This window comes from Bidens hawaiensis, unplaced genomic scaffold (genome assembly GCF_021521415.1).
Source record: "Bidens hawaiensis isolate Kalapana, Puna unplaced genomic scaffold, B.hawaiensis_p1.1 tig00419429_1, whole genome shotgun sequence".
NCBI lineage: Eukaryota > Viridiplantae > Streptophyta > Magnoliopsida > Asterales > Asteraceae > Bidens > Bidens hawaiensis.
Genome location: NW_027504857.1, coordinates 179048 through 200528, shown reverse-complemented (window position 1 = coordinate 200528; position 21481 = coordinate 179048). Strand labels below are relative to the sequence as shown.

Below are 21481 nucleotides of genomic sequence, written 5' to 3'. Positions count from 1 at the left end.
GTTTACATACTTTAATCGATTACAATTGAATGCTTATTAATATAACACAGAAATAAATAATCTTTAATAACTTGCCACAGCCTAATCCTAGAGGCCTTGTATAACCAAGAATCAAAGCTTGTTTTGAAAGAGAACCACAAATGGGCTTTAGATATATCATCATCATTGTTATATTTACACCTAAAAACTACAGAAACTCGACCGTGAACATATATAATATTCTTTCAAGTTATATGTACAACACTACAACCATTTTAACGGACAAAAAAATTGTAGTCTCCCGATTAAATTCATTGATAGCTTCGGAAACAAAAATTTAATCATTTACATTTATCAATATAGGGTTTAGATCAAATACAAATGATTTTTATCGTGAGAACTGTACAAATAACTAGAGTAATTATGTTAACACTAAAGTAATTATTATTACTCTAAAACTTTTGAACTAGATTAGTTATTATTACACTATTATTTTATATAACATAATTACTCTAGTTCAAAACTGTAATTACTATAGTTATTTGTATGTTTAGTATATTAATTTTATTTGTACCGGATCTCACCCCTATCAATATAAATGTTTGAATTGTGAATAGTAAACAGTTAAAAGGTGGATGGAAGTCTAAAAACCCATGATTAATAAAAACTAACGCCCTGTTCTTGAGTGTTTTTAAAGGAGAGAAATGAAAGGAAAACTAAGGATATTTAAAAAATGGGTGTTCTTGAGTTTTTTTAGGATGGAAAGGAAAGGAGTAGGAGGAGTTAGGAGTGATTAAATTAATATATTTTCCTAATAAGTTATCCTCCAAAAAATGGGATGATTACTAAGGATAACTATTTTTTAACATAGTTATCATTTTCTTTCCTCTAATTTTCTTCCAACTCAATAACACACCTAATTAAAATAAATTTCCTTCCATTCCCCTTTCTTTCTTATCCTTCCCTCTCCTTTCTTTTTCTTTGTTAAAAAACTCAAGAACAAGGCGTAAATCGTGTAACCTAACTTCCAAAAGGATTAAAAATAAAAAACAATTGTCAAGAATGGGATTCGAACCCATGCCCTTTCGGACCAGTACCTGAAACTGGCGCCTTAGACCAACTCGGCCATCTTGACGTTATGATTTTAATTTTCATAATTTAAATATTTATCAACACTATATTCTTTTTGTTGCGATTACGCAAGCAGGCCCACAATGGTCTGTCTCGACCTCCACTATGATCCCATTTGTTCATGGATTTTATGTCATCATGCATTGCCCAAACGGCCAAACCCATAGGTATTTGAAAGTGTAAAAAAGCAATATTTGTTATTAGTTATTGTATACTTAAATCATCTTTAAGTAATTATAATTTGTTATAGAATAAAACAAGAAATAGCGGAGTGTGAGGTCATGGGTACGGTTTGTGGGCGGTGTCTAGGTGGTTAGAGATGACTTTCCTTATTTTCATGATTTCAGATGATTTAGTTTTTTTATTTATTTTATGAATATGAGTCGTTTAAAAAAATATGTGCTCTGGAAGCTATTATCATGAGTTATCGGTGGGTTCTTTGAAGATACATATGCGAAAGTATATTCGTGATGGTCTGACGAAGCATGATTTTATTTTCGATGATGTTATATATTATTTTCTTTGGTTTTCTAACGGGTGTTCTAAAGTCAGAATTAATTTCGTAGGTTGGTTATAAAAACCTGTGTTTGTTGATGTAATTTTGGTGGTTGCTTTTAACGTCTAGAAAAGCGTTTTTTAATATAAGTCTAGTTTCCGAATAAAGTAAACAAAGAAAAAAATGGGTACAAAGTACAAACTATTTCCTTAGTTATTCTTAAAGATTAAAGCACGAAATTAAAATACTATTCGATAATAAAGCAATTATTAGAAACCACAAAGCATCAAGAAAAAACTATTTAAGCATTTATATTTTGCTTTTTTATAGAATAAACTTTTGATAATAGATGATTTACATAATAAATCAAACTATTTTGATTTCATTTAATCCATACTGCATGTGGTTAAGCCGTTAAGGTGATACACTCAAACTTAAAGGCTTCAATTTTAAAGAGGAAGACTTTAGGTTCAAGTTCTACATGTGAATAAGTGAACAAAAACATGGGATTTCACGTTGGGTCACAGGATTTTCTCACCTTTGGTGAGTTTTCTCTTAAAGGTAATATTTGATACTGAGGGAATAAATATGATCGGGTGAATCAGTAGCCTCATTGATTCAAAATTAGCCGTTAAATAAAATTTAATCCATTCCACGTCACTCGAAGGAAATAATATCATGTTTCTACCTTTAATTTAAAACTAAGCATTTATTTTCTTTTTATAGTTCGGAGTCACTTTTTCATGTGACACATCAAATGGCTATGTAATTTGACATTTTATATTAGTCTTTGTAAATTTATTTTAAAATTTTTGAAACTATTAGAAACGTTTTGATTTCAAAGATCATTGAATCAACTGAACCAGTGAGCACTTACCACTGGGTTAAAATACTATATAGTTAAAGGTCCAAAAAATTATTTTTGTAGATCATGTGATCATCGTGTATTTAACTATCAAATCAAACTATTTTGATACATATCATATCACTAGACGAGAGGAATCTTTAACTTTCTATCCTATATACAAGACTTAACGCACCATGTTTTCTTTATCATAATGTCTTCTTTATCATTCAATGTGAGTCGGAAAAGTGACGCAAAAAGATCATAGAATTGATCTTTTTTATATGCGTCATTTTCGTTCGTTTGATTTGGAACACCACTAGTTGGTTTGTTTTGAAAAATCTTGAAGCCGTAAATGATGATTTGTGTCACACCCTCAAATTTCGACTAACGGAGTTTAACCGTGAGACATGTGATATAACAGGATCTAGCTCATTTGTTATACCAAACATTCAATTCAAAATGTTATTTAAGTCTCATTCAAACATGAGAAAACAAAAACCAAACCATACTATTTAAAGTTTTGCGGAAGCGTAAAGTAAACGGTTTAAAATAATAAGCCACGTGCTCAAACATGCACAACCCATCAAATGTAAACAATGTGAAATAAAAGTCCATGCAACAAGTATGACTCCAAACATAAGCAATCAAACCCGCTCCTTAGCACATCTAGCAACCTGGGCAAGTATAAATACTCAAGGGTCAACACGAGGTTGATGAGTTCAAAAGTTTTAGTAAAAAGGTAGTATATATAGTATATGTAGTATACGTAGCATAAGTAGTATATGTGTAAATAGATTTAACACTTTTCAAATATACCAGGGTAGCTAACCCATTTACAAGCTAATAGACGTTTGAACCGAAGCTGACTGTATGTATGCCTTCTTACCAGGTCTATCACCAACACTGGCGTATAAAAGTTAGGTAAATATTATCAACATATGATTGAGGTATTATTTTTTTATAATAACTAATAACAGTTAAGAGAGCATCTTGTACTAAATCGTGTAACACATAAAATCATCCAACGCGTAACAGTTATATCCGAATTATTTAAATATATATGATTCAACATTAATCACCAACGTGTACCGATGGACTCATGCGTGTGACTCATTATTGACTCGTGTAAATGTTATGCATGACGTTTAAGATAAAGAAGTTTGTGTTAACGTGAAAGTGTGGGGTGTCACTATTTGGCTTAGAAAGACCATAGAACCAATTGAACAGACTGATGAACGTCTCGCTATGTAAAAAGCCTTAAATTTAGAGTGTGATTTAAAACTCGTGAAAGATTAAATTGCCCATGGTCCTAATTCATCATCGCTAGCATAACATTATTACTATATAATAAAATAGAAGTCTAAAGCCGCTTGAGTTCCTATTGGACCAAGTTGTAGGAACATGGGTCACTTTTTATATTATAATATATACAAATAATAACGATACTCTCGTTATTAACATGAAAATAAGTAGTATACATACCGTAATACAAAATAAAATAAATAATGGAAGAATATATATGTCAGCTTATACATAAGTTATGCCCCCCACAGTAACCACCCTTAGATATATAATTAGGTTGTCCTATTGAACTTAGATCTTGGGATCTCCAGTCAACTAATTTAGGTTTTCCTTTATATACCCTTTTTGATGGGCTTTAGTCTCATTCCACAATTTGATCTCTACTAAACCCTCATGTTGTTGGATCCATAACATTATCTTTGACTTTGTCTAGTCATTATAAATAACTTGCATAGTTGAGATCAGTTGTCGTGATGTGTTCTTAACTTATAAGTTAATTTTGCCTATTTTCAAATTTCTAAGACTATAACCTCAGTGGCCACCTGAATCTGGTTATAATATTTGTCTTGTAATATACACTTATCATTAAGGCAAACACATCTCCATTATGCACTACGACCTTTTTGCTCTCCACTAAGTCGTGTGTTTGCAATGTTAGATTGGATTACAATAATCCTCATTGCTAAACCTTCCAAGTTCAAATGCAAGACACCTCCACATTAAGTGCTATTGGATAACATAATGGGGGTAAAGAAAGGTTCTTCCTTTCTACGCAAGTTTGATAAATCATATCAATTACCATTTCTACACACTTTTAAATAATAGTTTCTTAAATGGCTTCCCCACACATTAATGTGCAAAACGGTCTATTAAAAATATAACCTAACCTAGACACTCTAGTTTTAAATTTATAAATCTAGACTATCCTAATGCTAGACCACTAGACATGCAAGTGTACCTATCAACTGTAGTAAAGCCTAATGAAGTCCGGATATCGAACCCACAGGACACTAGCGACACCTAAACTAGACTCTGACTAATAACTTAAATAAATTGATTTTATTGATTTTTGTCTTTTTAATTATTAAATATAAAATAATATAAAATAAATAATACTTACTCTAAACTAGACACGAAAAAATAGGGGAAACAACTACCTAGGTAAAGAATCTTACTAGTCAACTCGTAAACTCTCGGAATTGGATTTATGATCGGTAACCGGGTTCGAAAAATATGACACTAAGGAATAACTAAAGAATTCTAGATATCCTCCCGGTCTCACCAACAATACCTAAGAACCCTAAATATCATGTAAGCTCAACGGTTTAATGGCTCGGATCACCTCCCGGTCTCACCTTACCTAACTATGCTAAGGTACCCAAAGATTAAATCACCTCCCGGTCTCTCTAATCACAAAACACCCTAAGGTGTAAGGGGTATTTTTATTGAATTCGGTTATAACTCGGATATGTAAGAATCTAAAGGAATCCAGGGTAACTCACTCCCGTGCAATCACTACCCAAACCCGCAAAAGACCAAAACAAACGACACTTAATTACCTCCCGGTCTCTCAAGTGGCAGAATAAAAGGTATCTCTAAACTCTTAATTATCGCTCCTATGGAATACGTTAACTACATACCATAAACTAGTTGTAAACACACAGTAAACAACCTAATATGCATCCATACATAAAAGACGTTCACAAAGACGCATATGGAACAATAAATTAATAATAAATTAATACAAATACGCATATGCATCACAACCAAATAAAATAAAAACTTTACCAAAACATGAACCAATTAATATGTAATCCAAAACTGAAAATAAAACGAGTCTAAAAAGTAATCATCCAAACCCAGGCGGTATAAAAGTTTAGCTAATCATAATTACGAATGAAACAAAGATAAAAAATAAAGTACGGTTCATCGAAAAAGAAATTAATATAGTTGAGCTGCTAGCCTGTGAGCTTAAATTAATTGAGCAGCCTACCTGCTTGCTTAATTAATTCACTTTTTTGAAATTTGCCGTGAACTTTATTTGACGTGTATGGCTGCTTGTGTGCTTTCGTTGAATTAATAATGGCCAAATCAATGGGTGGCCCCCTTCGTGAACAGGGGCGCCTCTCAAGTCCACCGTCCTCCCTCTTTTTTTTCTAATATATTTAGTATTATATATATTAGGTCTTGTTTCTTGTTTTCAATTCTCTTACGTCAAGAAAAGGCCCACTCTTGATTTTCTTGGGCTTTAATTATGTTTAGTGGGCTGTGATCTTTAATGATTAACTTCTCGTGGATTGCTCGCTGCCGACACGAAACTCCTGCAACCTGTCACCTCCTCTTGCTTTTTATTTCCTTAAGCTTCCTTTTTAACTGTCATATTAATTCTTATTTGTATAATATGTGGACCATCCTCAGACTACATCGAATATTAACATTACAAGAATTAAAATGAAAGTCGTTTGTAGTTTAACTCTTTGGTCTTAATTTTTTAAGCTTAGTAAAAATACTTCACATTGCCTTTTAAAATCATTTAAATCTCACACATAAACCAATTAAGAATAATATTCAATAAAAGCATGGCTTAAAAGTACTTAAAAGTGTAGGAAATATTTATAATATTTATATATAATTTGGTCCATATCACACATTTCTTGCATTTTGATATAGTATGTTTAACTTTACTTATGAAGACAACTTGACACTCATGATTTGAACAAGACCATGTCTTTGTATCAATGAGTTCATCATTGCTTACTAATAAAGTAACACTTGTCAAAAATTTGTTATCAAACATCACCAACTTAGAAGGATTCTAAATCACTCTCTAAGGCAATCCTAGAAAGTTAAGGTCTTCTCAAGATCCTCATAAGTTACATTGTTACCTTATATTGAATGAAAATTTATTTAAATTTGTCTATACACAATTCTTGTGTTGTTGATGCTTCAAATTTTCGCGTTAATTAGTCTCCACAAAGCACCATAATTAACAAGTATTAGTCTAGCATGCTTTAGACTACAATACTATATAATGTGAACAGATGATGCATCATTCTGATCCTTCACAGCCATTACAATATCACTTTGAAACACACAACTCTTTGTTTAGACATAATTATGAGACTTATTCACAATCCCCAAACCTTAATAATTAGGAAAGTCTCACAAGTTATTGTATATAGAACATAAATAACTTTTTCATTCATTTAAGGAACATAACTCGTTTGCCTTTGATCTTCAAGGCTTCACCATTGAGTCTTAATCCGAATCATTTTGTTGAATACATTTATTACCAACAAGATGAACGCTACTCATCTACAATCACTATTATGTTGAGATAAAGTCAACTAGATTGACACAAAACTCTTGGAATTTACACTAGCATAAAGCGATTTATACTTTCGTTGTTGTCTCTTGAAACTATTTATTGAGATACTTCTCAAAATAAAAGACAAACTTTCACATGGTTTAAAAATGGATGAGAGTAGAAACATATATTCATCCTTATTGTAAGCATATTATAATAAATCTTTTAAGATTTACTTAAATTTAATTACAATAATAAAAACATAATAGATCTCTTATGATTCACACTCGGTGAATTTTTAAAGATGAATATCCAATAATATAAATATCTCATTAACGTATATTACGTTACAATTCACTTTTAGTGAATCTTCAAAGAGTTAAATACACCATCAACATATATTAGTTCTTATGTTATAATTCACACTTAGCGAATTTCCAAGAAATAGTTTATATGTTCTAATTCACACTTAGCGAATTTTCAAGAAGTTTAATCTCTCATTAACATATATTAGTTCATATGTTATAATTCACACTTAGTGAATTTCAAGGATTTGAATATAATAATCTTGTGTATTTCATATTAATACACTCACCACGTTATTTCATGAGCCTCTCATGATGTGGTTATACATTTGATGTGTCGTCATAGACTTTAGTAAACGTAACAACTCACAAGTTGTTTCTTATGCATAATTCTTTTTGAACTATCAATTTAAAATATTTTTTTGTAAATCCGTTTAAAAAAATCCTATAAAATAATTTTATACGTCACAATAAATATTGTTGTATTTGGTTGTAAAACTGCATGTGTATCCGAAGATATTGAACACAAAATAATAATACAACCGAAACTACAACAAAAAAGTGTAAAACATTTTTTAAAAATTAAATCAATGGATACACATACGACATTTAGACATCAAATAGTGTTATTAACTTCAACACTTTCATCATCCAATCGAAATCATCTCAATGATATCATTTTATGTATTAAGGTACTCCCTCAAATAGACATCCATGCACACATATCCTCGTTTCAATTTTGAAACCATAGTCTTAAGCAATCATAATTTATCCAAAACAACAAGTTGTTAACTGCTTGCACTTTGTAAATTTTAACAAAACTTATGTTCTTAAAAACACCAAGTTTTTTTTTATCGTTTATTCTATAAAATAATTTGTTTCTTTCGAAACCGTTTAAAACCTTCGGTTTTCACTAATAAAAACATATCTAACACGCACGTTAGACTATTAAAATGTTTGGACAAACATTGTTTAAAGTTATAAAATAACTCTTTCTAACACACTTAGTAGAAAATTAAACAATGAGGCAAAACATTTTTTAACTATTTGTTTTTCTATATTATAGTATGAAACATTTAGTTCATAAAACCTTATTAGCCAAGAGTCACTTAATTAACACATAGTTAAAACTTTTATTAACACTTAGTTAATGTTTTCATTGACACTTAATTAAGGCTATGATTATTGGTGACTTAATGAGGGGAATTTTAATAGACACATGAAAGTCTCATATGTACCATTTCACTATAACACAAACACCGAAGCCTATGTTTATATTTCGCTAAAATGCATCCAATGGATGTCTCCGTGCATTATTTTCTAACACACTCGTTAGAAATAAACGATCACATAAACCTTTATAAAACTTATTGGTTTATATAGAATAAACCAAATGTAGCACGCTCGTTAAGAAATAAATTATTACAAAAATCAATATAAAGCTTATTAGTTTATATAAAATATACTACTTATAACATACCCGTTCGAGAATTTAATGTTCACAAAGAACATAGGTTTACACCAATAAACCCGATCTAACACACATGTTAGAAAAATAATGATTGTAAAACCGTCTTAAATCAAATAACTGAATCATAAACCATTCATCTTATATCATGGTATAGGATTTAAAATGCACCACATCTCAATAAATCCACATCTTGTATCATGGTATAGGTTTTAGGATTTTACCACATCTCTATAGATCCATACACAACAATTTGTACTACATACATACTTTCAAAAACAAATATACAAGATTGTCGCAACAATCACAAAATAATTTTAATATTTTCCGTGTACCCAATATTCTTAGTAAAAAGGTTTAAGATTGTCTTAACAATCTCACGGAAATCTGTTTTAAGATTGTAGGAACACGAGTCACTTTTTATATTATAATATATACAAATAATAATGATACTCTCGTTATTAACATGAAAATAAGTAGTACACATACCGTAATACAAAATAAAATAAATAATGAAAGAATATAACAATTATGTTAAATGATTCCACCAAGCTCTTCAAATGATAAAAGTCTTCAAATTATTCTTCAACAACTTCTTCTTGTAATCTTCTTGACAAGAATTAATTTCAACTTTTGACACGACAAGGTCTTATAGTAGTCTCTTGGCTGCAACAATGAACAAACTAAATTTGAAGGTTGAGGCCGAGGCACGTGTTCAACACACTTCCCTTAAAACAGATTCCGCGCCTCTACATAAGACAACGCGTCTGTCTCCCAGGGTACAACAACCGAAACAGTTGTCACACCCCCATCTTAGGCCTAGGAGTGTGATCAATAGTTGGTACCATATTTGTAAATAAATCAGAGTTACGGTTTATAGCGGAAGTCTTATAAAAACATAAGGATCATCTTTATAAAAATTTACAATACAAAAGATGAGACGAAAGTCTCGTTTAGTTTTACTTGTTTATATGTTTTACAAAACCACCATATTTTAATATCTACACAAGTTATCCGAGCCATTGGATTCTTGAGCTCTTCGTCTTTCAAGCTCTAATCTTGGTTACCTGCAAAATGTGATAAAACGTGGGTTCTAGTGTATCAAATTCTATGCATTTTAGTTAACTAAATTAGTTGTTAGTTTATTAAGTAGTGGGTAGTTTATTAAGTAGTGGGTCGGTTATGTATCTTGGCTATATAAGCCACTAGTTCTTATGTGTTAGGGATTATGGATGAAATATTATGATTTGATTAAATCAAAGTCTCTTCCAAAAGTCTCTAGTTTATATCTGGTATTTTCTATTTTCTTGGACCATTTGATTAACGAACGAGGTTCGTAACAGTGGTATCAGAGCTGCTGTGATCCCCCGGACTTATGGCTGCTCAAACACTATCCAACTCCGAGTTCTGTAAATGAAAGGAATCCTTTGCAAGACTCGAGTCCTGGTTTGAAACCGTCTTTGCCAAGCTCCGATCAACCCGAACCGCGATTGAAGCCCGTCACACCCCTACACCACCACCACCAGTTTCCGCTGCAACACAAACAAAAACACCCCCAACATCTCCACCGAAACCCACACCATTGACCCTTGCAAACGATCCAACCCCGGCCCGAAATCGAACACCGTTACCAAGACCATTCGCACGGAACACAGGCCCAAAACCGCCGCTTGCACCAAAACCAACCCCGCAACATGCCTCACCACCTGTACCATCAACCACTCTAACATGCGTCTCAAAACGAATCCCATACTTGGCACCTCGTACATCAATGCAATTTTTAGAGAGGAAGAGAAATGCTTTGAGAGTGTTTTTATTCCTTTATAAACACCATGCAAGGATGGAGATTGGAGACTCAAGACACCATCCAACATTCATGTAAAGGCATTATCCGACAATCTCGGATTGCTCATTGGCACCTACAGTGGAAAAGTGACGCGGTCATGCAAAGGCATTATCCGACAATCTCGGATTGCTCATTGGCACCTACAGTGGAAAAGTGACGCGGTCATGCAACGTTTCCTTGTTGACCTCATCCCTTACCCAAGTTTACATATAAACGGGTTGCACTCAACTAAGACTGCCCCGAATGCCTCCGGAAGACGCGACTGGCGACCACCATGGCCCTTTTCTTCCGTCCTTGAGGACAATGATGTTTTCAAGCGGCTGGGATTGTTATGTACCACTCTCGTACAACTCCCATGTCACAAAACGTGGGTTCTAGTGTATCAAATTCTATGCATTTTAGTTAACTAAATTAGTTGTTAGTTTATTAAGTAGTGGGTAGTTTATTAAGTAGTGGGTCGGTTATGTATCTTGGCTATATAAGCCACTAGTTCTTATGTGTTAGGGATTATGGATGAAATATTATGATTTGATTAAATCAAAGTCTCTTCCAAAAGTTTCTAGTTTTCATCTGGTTTTTTTCTATTTTCTTGGACCATTTGATTAACGAACGAGGTTCATAACAGTGGTATCAGAGCTGCTGTGATCCCCCGGACTTATGGCTGCTCAAACACTATCCAACTCCGAGTTCTGTAAATGAAGGGAATCCTTTGCAAGACTCGAGTCCTGGTTTGAAACCGTCTTTGCCAAGCTCCGATCAACCCGAACCGCGATTGAAGCCCGTCACACCCCTACACCACCACCACCAGTTTCCGCTGCAACACCAACAAAAACACCCCCAACATCTCCACCGAAACCCACACCATCGACCCTTGCCAACGCTCCCACCCCGGCCCGAAATCGAACACCGTTACCAAGACCATTCGCACGGAACACACGCCCAAAACCGCTTGCACCAAAACCAACCCCGCAACATGCCTCACCACCTGTACCATCAACCACTCTAACATGCGTCTCAAAACGAATCCCATACTTGGCACCTCGTACATCAATGCAATTTTTAGAGAGGAAGAGAAATGCTTTGAGAGTGTTTTTTATTCCTTTATAAACACCATGCAAGGATGGAGATTGGAGACTCAAGACACCATCCAACATTCATGTAAAGGCATTATCCGACAATCTCGGATTGCTCATTGGCACCTACAGTGGAAAAGTGACGCGGTCATGCAAAGGCATTATCCGACAATCTCGGATTGCTCATTGGCACCTACAGTGGAAAAGTGACGCGGTCATGCAACGTTTCCTTGTTGACCTCATCCCTTACCCAAGTTTACATGTAAACGGGTTGCACTCAACTAAGACTGCCCCGAATGCCTCCGGAAGACGCGACTGGCGACCACCATGGCCCTTTTCTTCCGTCCTTGAGGACAATGACGTTTTCAAGCGGCTGGGATTGTTATGTACCACTCTCGTACAACTCCCATGTCACAAAACGTGGGTTATAGTGTATCAAATTCTATGCATTTTAGTTAACTAAATTAGTTGTTAGTTTATTAAGTAGTGGGTCGGTTATGTATCTTGGCTATATAAGTCACTAGTTCTTATGTGTTAGGGATTATGATGAAATATTATGATTTGATTAAATCAAAGTGTCTTCCAAAAGTCTCTAGTTTCTATCTGGTTTCTTTCTATTTTCTTGGACCATTTGATTAACGAACGAGGTTCGTAACAACATGCTCTTCAATATACATACTCTCATATATAAACCGAAATTACGGTATAATCTCCAATATTAGAAGAATAGTTGTCAATCTCTACATGTTGCCCCGTGAATACAATTTCAGTAATCATCAAGTGTCAATATATATGTAGCTCTTAATAGAATTTGGTTTTAATTTTTGTAGGTTTGTTAACAATACTAACATTGCCCTTATTGATAAGAGGTTTGTAAAGGTGATTCAAACTTACACCAAACTAGAATAATCTTGTGATGTGTAAAATAATAATCTTATTAGTATAGCACATCATTTTCTTAATCTCGACTCACTTTTTTGGTCGCAATAACATCCATTGATGTGGCCACCAATAGCACCGGCCAACACCGACATTTATGAAATATATAAGATTATAAGTTTAGATAACACATGAAATAAAAAGAATCTAACACCTCTACCAATGTTGTAACATGTTAATAACATGTTCTGCAACTAAAGTGTCACAACTTTAATTCATAAAGCGTAAAGTCAAGTTTCTATAATCACAATGCGATTCATTAACACCCTCCCCTGAATCAACAACTACAACCAACTAACCAAGAGTTCATTGAGGTGTTCCTACAATCTTAATAACAAGATTAATTATCATTTTCTTAAACCTTCCCTTTATACAAAAAGATAGAAAAACTGCTCTCACTAACACTTCCAACTAGAAAAATCTTGTATTGAAACATACACTATCCACATATAATAAATTTTTTTGAACGGTATAAAAACAATCATGAACAAAACAAAAGGTATAAAAACCTATAAACAATAATAATAAATTTTTTTGAACGGCCAACGAATCCTCTAAATAGGGATGGCAATGAAACCCGAACCCGATGGGAAAACCCAAAACCCGACATAAATGGGACGGGTAATACCCGACCCATTAGGGTTTGGGATTAGTTTTGAAATTTTTCGCGGGTTTGGGACGGGTTTGGGATTTATAATATACCTGATTACCCGACCCGATTACCGATAACATAAACTCATTTACCCGATTATATACCCGATGTACCCGATATAGCTTATTATATTATATATATATATACTATATTCCAAATATATTATTTGTCGGAACTCGTTTATGTCAATTATTTGAGACATTTTATCTTTATAGTGACCATCTTTGTAATCGATTAGTTATATTTTATCGAAACCCGATAGAAACCTAGCGGATTTTGAGACGGGTATTTTATTAAAACCCGATGAGAAACTCGAAACCCGATAGGAAAACCCGAAACCCGACGGGTAATTACCCGATTAAAACCCGGCGGGTTTGGGACGGGTTTGGGACGGACTTTCATAACCGGGTATGGGTTTGGGAATACCTAAACCCGACCCATTGTCATCCCTACCTCTAAACAGACTACTGGCTAAATTCACGACATCTATATATACTCGTCTTTCGATCTAGAAATAACTCTCACCTAAGGCCTACGCCCGTAAACACTGACCCAAAGACACGACAATTTGGTGATTCATCACCTAATAATCATATGTTTTTATTAAAATAAAATCATAATAAAACTAGATATATGAATTTACTATGACAAAAGTGAATACCCTTAGCACGTCGAATGACGAAATCAAAGATGCTGTGAGCCTGTGATGGTGACTGATACATACATCCATATAAAGTAAATCCTCAAATTCAATTTCACTTCTCACATAAATAATAATATTAATAATATTCTGACAATCTTACCCTTGTCAATCAAAACACTAGGGTTTCAGTTTCAGATTCCAATCATCCTTCATTACTTACCTCCATTCAATTCAATCAAACCCATCAAAATCACTCCTTTAACTTACTGATGCAAAACCCTCATGGATCCGAATGCAGTCGTCTTGGATATCAGTTCCGATGATGAACCCAATTGGGACCACAAAGATATTATTATTGACGCCAACGATGATTACAACTGGATAGCAGATATTCTTGACGAGGTTAATCGAGACGATTGCGGCGGCTACGATGATGATTCCGATGATGTGGTCGTTGTTAGTGAGGTTTTGCCCAAGAAACCCAGGAGGAAGTTCACGTCAAAGTCCACTTCTTTAATTGACTTTGACGATGACTGTGTGGTTCTTGATCATGACCCGGATAAGCCCCCCCCAGCCCCGAAATGATAACCCAATTGATCGCCAAGAAGACGACGATGATGACTCGGATGATATCATTGTTGTTAGCGAAAAGGGGCAGGTTTTAATTTTATTCTCGGGACATTTGTATGATTTTGCTAATGTTTTGAGCGTTTACGGGTTTATTTATTTGGTTTAGTGATTTAGCGCCGGTGCAGTGACGAACTTAACCGATACTGGCCAAATTCGAGTTGTGATGGCGGGTTTTGTTTTGTTACTTATTCTATATGATTTTGCTAAAATTAATATAATGATAACAATAATAATATTATTACGTTATTCGATTTGCAGGTAGCTTGTAGAGATTACCCCCATCCGAGACACCTTTGTATCAAATTCCCGTTTTCGTCTACGCCAAATCAAAGTCACTGTGATCAGGTAATCAAATGAATTATGATTAATGAATACATGTTAAACTTAATTAGTGTAATACTGTTTTGATTTATATATTGTGTTTGAACTACAGTGTTACTGTTATGTTTGTGATTCACTGGCTCCATGTATCTATTGGGGCAATGGCAGTGGCACTCTCAACCACTGTCTCGCCACCGATAAAATTAATTTCTGGGTACTCGAACGAAAGAATTCAAAAAATGTCGGTAAAGATGTTAATGTTAATGTTAATGTTCTGCCTTTGAACCCGGTTCCTCAAGCTACTTCCGTGGATCATCATCCGACTCTGATGGCAAATCCTATCCCGACTTGCCCTGTAACCACAGCTAGTTTTTTCATCCCAAACGCTATTAACCGAGATCAAAGCTCATTGTTGTTATCTAGGAACAATAAGTATCAGCCCAGTTTAGTGTCTCAACAGTTGACGCGAACGAGTAGCTGCACCATTCCGGGAGGCCGGGTGCACCATAGTTTTAACCTAGGTGCCCCGCTTCCCAGGCCTGTGTTTAAAAGAACGGCTTCGGATCAGTTTGGTCAAAATGCTAGCCGTTATTCGTATAGCTCGTATTATAGGGATAATTACAGAAGCCATTTTACGGTCTCTTCGCCGCCAAATATGGCTCAGTTTGACTTGCCGCCAAATTTTCAACCGTTAGTTAATGCGAACCCAAATGTCGAGGGCCCGGTTTTGTTTCAGCCCAACCCAGCTCCGTCATCTACTTTGCCACAGTATACAGTGCCTTCTGAAGCTTCTAGGCAAGAAAGTCAGAGGCCAACAGTTGACTCTAGGTTTTTTAATGGAATAAGTTGGCCTCAAAATAAGGTAAGCCATCATCCTGTCGGCCAAAGCTCGTTACTTGAAGTGGGCTCGACCAATGAGCCACCACTTGCAAGTGGTTCTGGAGGTTTGGCTGATTATGGGCATGATAATTGGATGTTTAACGACCAGCCCGCTGAACCAGGGTCCGTTGACGGGTCTGGACCTTTTGGGTTGAGTGAGGTTTCTCCTGACCCTGGTTACATGGATTCAGGTATATTCGACTTTTAAGGCTTTTGGTCTTCGTATATATATGTTTCTAAAGATGCACCATTAGGTTAGCAGAGAATGAAAGGCAACATTGGTGCATCTTAATATTAGAATCATATGTTTTAATCATGTAGATGCAATAAACCCTAAATGAAGAGAATGCCTTACTTTATCTTCAAGTATGAGTCTGAATTGATCTTATCTTTATTTATCAGCAAATGGAATGTCAATTTTATTTTAAATGTAATTGTTGGTGTACGACACGTTTGTAACATAATGTTTGATGCTGCCTGTTCACAGCTCGTTATAAGTGCGAGGACAGTCTTAGTGTTGGGCATGGTCATCAGCTTTTTGGGACCATTGGCTGCTAGTTGTGAGGTTACAGTTTGTTATTTGATAAATAACTTGCTAAGAGAGTGTTTAAAAGAAGTTGATTGTAAAGAAGATGGGTTAAATTTCGTTTAATGGTATGCAGATATACAGTTGCTTTATTATTCAGTTTCTTGTGGGATTTGGTTTGGTTACTTGCACTTGGTCTGTTTGTTATTGACATAATGTCGAGATCATATCATGCCACTGAGACCCAAGACCTAGACAACTTGCGTAACTCGTTTGTTCAAATCGATCTAAAATAGGCTGGCGAGCTGTCAAACATGTTGACAGGTTCTATGATCAAATTGTAAGAGATTTGTAAAAACATTAACACAGAGGCAAGTTACAAATAAGTTAAACTGTACATCTTTTATCCTAATTTCATACACACTGACAAATCGATAGATGTAATCTTACTACGACATGGATTTATTAAACTACTTACAACAATCCTATAACATTATTATTAACATTATCCTTGACGAACATGGTTACATTCAAACTTCACCACTAAGGATGCTAGTTGTGTGCGGAGACTTCATAGGTGCGAACTATTTATTAACTTGATATGATACCACACTTTCTAGCAATTGTTACTCAGTTCTTCAAGAAATGGTATCATCATTCAAGGTTGGTTCGGTTTCAACCCAAGCCAGTTGTGGCCCTAAACCCGATTTTGCACATATAGTAAAAACCTGCTTTGACCCAAACCAAATTGATACCATTTTAGATCGACCCATTTGCCCCAACTCAATTCGATATAAAACAGTATCACACAAACGTGTTTCAACCAGTTATGAACTGACTAACCCAGCGATTTTGTGAGGCTCAGTTATAACTAAATAAAGAAAACACGTGGCTCAGTAATAGTTCATTACTTAAAATCATCATCCTTCACACAGCCACCACAAGCGGTAAGAAAATCAAAAGGTGGAATAATAGACAAGCATTCAATTTATTTTTTCCCTCAAAACCACTCAATACTGATGTTTCAAACCTTAAGCACGCAACGCAGACAATCCCCTCCATGCAACAAGTCAAAAGCCTTGTTGATCTCCTCCAGTGTCAAATTGTGCGTTATGTATTCATCAATTTTGATTTCCTGCACACAAACCATCATGTCAAATTCTTGATCCTTAATTTATTAACTATCAACCACCTATCAGAGATATAAATTACCTTGTTCAAATACTTATCAACAAGCTGAGGCACTTGTGAACGGCTCTTAAAACCACCGAAAGCGGTCCCTTTCCAAACACGACCGGTAACCAGCTGAAACGGGCGGGTCGCTATCTCTTGACCTGATGCTGCAACACCCACTATAACTGATGTTCCCCATCCCTGTATTTAAAGAACTTAGTTTTATATTCATGCTAAGTTTGATAGATTGTGCGATTATTGTATATGATAATAATACCTTGTGACAGCACTCCAAAGCAGCCCTCATTATGGAAACATTGCCGATACACTCGAAACTGTAATCAACACCACCATCCGTCATATCAACAAGAACCTGCTGGATCGGTTTATCGTGGTCTTTTGGGTTCACAAACTCAGTCACACCAAAGTCCTTTGCTGCAAATCATAATTAATAGAATATGTTAATAAAATTCCAACATTTCTTCATCACGTCTCAGAATTAAAAATATAGTATAATAAGATATAATTAACACATGCCTCGTTCAAACTTTCTGTTGTCAATATCCATCCCAATTATCCGCGCAGCACCTGCTGCCTTTGCACCCTCTGCTACCTATAAAATAGTATTCAAGTTTATACATTTTTGAAAAAAATGCAGCACTCACTATAAATAATAGAGAAAACTCATCTTTTTATATTACAAACTTACTGCAAGACCAACAGTTCCAAGGCCAAAAATAGCAACATTTGAACCTGCTTCAACTTTGGCTGTGTTCCAAACCGCACCAAGACCTGAAGACGAAACATTTTAAAAAAACTAGAACCACATAACTAGCTTTCTAATGACTATATGTTGAAGCGAAGAAATATATACCAGTTGGAACACCACAACCAAGAAGGCAAACTTTCTCCAAAGGAGCTTTGGGGTCAATCTTGGCAACACTTACATCATGCACAACAGTGTACTGACTAAAAGTAGAGGTCCCCATAAAATGATAAATTGGAGTTCCCCTAACTGAAAACCGGCTCTTTTTATCATTCATCATGACACCAACTCCAGTAGCTCCCCTTATTTTGCCACACAGGTTAGTCTTCCCTGATTTGCAAAACTTGCATTCCTTGAATTCGGCTTGATAACATGGTATGACATGATCACCTGGCTTAACTTCAGTCACACCTTCACCAACACTCTCCACAATCCTGTCATTTTAACATCAGATACTATACTCAACTTGATGAGTTGATTCCATGAAAAAGTAACAAAAAATAAGCACAAAAAAAACATACCCTGCAGCCTCATGACCAAGAATACATGGAAAGGACCTTCAGGATCCTGCAAATTTGATGATAACATTGATTAGAAAGGTCCAACTCTTGCCATTGGGGTAAGAAATAACCAAACCGTTGACCGAAACCAAAACGAAAACCGAGTCAACCAAAAATCGGTTATCCTTTTATTTAACCAAAATTAAATGAACCAAACCATTCATATTTTCATATATTTCTGGCTTTTACACAATTAAATCTCCATTTCATGTTTTATACTTCCATTACATGTATATACCTCAATTTCATGTATTTATATCCCCGTTTCATGTATTTCAAAGAAAAGATTTTAGCCCAAGTTTGGTTTTTGGTTATTAACCAAACCGAACTAAAAACCGACAAACTAACAGAGTAAACCGAATCAATTTAGTGAACACCGATTGGTTAACAAAACAGATTAACCGATGACTTCGTTTCAGTTTCGGTTTCGGATGATAACCGAACCAAACTGTGCACACCCTACTTGCCAGTTCTTCAAATCCCAAAAAGCTACCAATTACAAATCACAGATCTAAACAAAATTATGAATAATTCGAGAACAATCAATGGATTTAAAAATATCAGCAGCAGATAAAACATATAATTTTGTTTTGAACTACCTTGCCACTCCAAGTGTAAGCATCAGTGTGACAAAGCGCAGTGAAGAGAATCTGAACTCTGACTTCACCGGCTTGTGGCGGCGCAACTTCCACGTCTTCAATCACTAGCGGCTTGTTTGCCTCATACGCCACCGCAGCTACACCACAATCAGATCCAACTTAATAATAATAATAATAACAAGAAGAAATGAAACTAGTTTATAATAATAATAATAACAGACACACATGTAGTTATTATTAGTACCTTTGCAAGTGATGACTTTTCCTTGAGTCGCCATGGCTGATCGATGATACTGAGAGTGTGTGTATGGAATGAAATGTGAGGCTGCAGAAGATGCGGTATCAATTACAAGCCCAATTATATTATTGACTGGATCCGAATAACTCCCAACGACCAACAATGTGTCTCTAAACGTTTGTGGGCTTTTTAACTTTTTATCTTTTCAACAACTCTTTTAAAAAAATAAAATAAAATAAGTTTGTAAAAAAAACATTTCAAAATTATATGATGTTTGAAAGTATTATTAGTAGAAGGGTTGGGTTAATGCGGGTTCGATTCAATTATCTGTAAGCATATAAGCGTAATCGAATTATAAAACTCAATGGATCCATCATCCATGCTTGTGAACATGGATTGAGGATCCATCGACATTTGTAAGTACGTTAATAGCACAAAATAAGAAATAATAATATCAATAATAATTTTAATAGTTATAAATAAAAAATCAAGTTACATAGAACAGCAAAAAAGAAAAGAGAACACGAATAGACATTGTGTGTATTATTGTGTCAATGATTAAATCATCTTATCTATTATTGACTTATTATTGTAGTAGCATCCACCACATAATTTTAAGAGGTGTTCATGAATTTAACATTGCAGCAACTAAACATTTTTCTAATTTTTTTGTAACCTTTTATTTTATTTTTTTGGTAGGTTTCAGAGTTCCCTAATACGGGATGGCTAGAAAAGCTAATTTTAGGTTTATAAGCCCGGAACTGGCCTCCCAACCTGAACTTAAATATCCATCGTCCGAGTAACCAAGCACACTAGTCCAGTTTTTAAACAAACTTAACGTACACAAAGTTTAAAAACACCATTTTTAAAACAACTCATAATAAATAATAACATAATTCATATAATGGATTTTATATTAAATATGTCATACTGGGATGATAATAATCCATATTTACAGTTTGACTAATCATAATCTTAGTTGTTAGGGTACGGAAATTTGACACTGTGGATACGTTATCCTGACATATGTTCTTGGATCAGATATCCTTAGACAGATCCTGTCAGGATCAGTGGTCCTCAGTACTTGGTATTATTAACAATTGTTTCTTGTGTGTAGGTTGTTATTTAAAGTATAGCGGCTCCAAGACTTATTCCACCGGATATCTCGCTATTGGACTTGTCAAACACGTGGTCAAATGGCTGTAACACGTTTAGTGAGAGAAGTGGCGGATTTATAGGACTTCTTGTTGTGTCACAAATAACTGAGTACTGAGGATATGTTATTCTTGAAGACATGTCTGGATCAATTATCCTTCTGAAGAGTTCCAGAGCTATGTCAGGATCATGGATCCTCGATATTTGATGCTGTTAACGGTTGTTTCTCATATGAATGTTGATATTTATCAACATTAACGGCTCCAAGGACCAAGTCTGCCTAAACTTTCGCTACAAGACTCCTTTATGTACGCGGCCAAAGATATGGAGTGGATAGTGGAGGATTTGCGGATTTTTAGGACCTGTTTGTTAGTTAGTTATTAATTATTTTCTTTATATACTGAGATTATGATCGATTAGGAGATTCATTCATCACTGTATACACACACACTCAGAGCAGAACCAAACACTCTCTGTACACATTAGCAATTCTTGTAACATCGATCTAATTTCCACAACACTTGTAACCGATTTTTACCATTAATAAACTTGACGGTGATAGTTTTCACCGTCCGGGGGTTTTTTGTGCCGGAGATTACTATAATCACGTACTATCCGACCAAAGGTTACCTCGTTGATCCTTGAC

The 21481-nt window shown here is 34.9% G+C and overlaps 1 protein-coding gene, 1 non-coding gene and 1 pseudogene across 3 annotated transcripts; 1 reads left to right on the top strand and 2 right to left on the bottom strand.

Annotated features, from left to right (window-relative positions):
* Nucleotides 1-1033: 1033 nt before the first annotated feature.
* Nucleotides 1034-1114, bottom strand: TRNAL-CAG (transfer RNA leucine (anticodon CAG)). The gene has a single exon. It is a non-coding gene; the product is annotated as a tRNA-Leu (tRNA).
* Nucleotides 1115-14321: 13207 nt separating this feature from the next.
* On the top strand, nucleotides 14322-16161 carry LOC143608746 (uncharacterized). The gene is made up of 3 exons (XM_077083696.1): nucleotides 14322-14646; nucleotides 14877-14963; nucleotides 15052-16161. The coding sequence occupies exons 1-3, from the start codon at nucleotides 14518-14520 to the stop codon at nucleotides 16024-16026; spliced, it is 1191 nt and encodes a 396-aa protein (XP_076939811.1). The 5' UTR covers nucleotides 14322-14517; the 3' UTR covers nucleotides 16027-16161.
* A 1072-nt stretch (nucleotides 16162-17233) lies between these two features.
* On the bottom strand, nucleotides 17234-19818 carry LOC143608780 (alcohol dehydrogenase class-3-like; annotated as a pseudogene). The gene is made up of 9 exons (XR_013149324.1): nucleotides 19687-19818; nucleotides 19443-19579; nucleotides 18805-18850; nucleotides 18392-18717; nucleotides 18227-18309; nucleotides 18055-18130; nucleotides 17795-17952; nucleotides 17557-17718; nucleotides 17234-17479 (listed from the first exon to the last, which is right to left on the bottom strand). The product of XR_013149324.1 is annotated as an alcohol dehydrogenase class-3-like (transcript).
* Between the last annotated feature and the right edge of the window lie 1663 nt (nucleotides 19819-21481).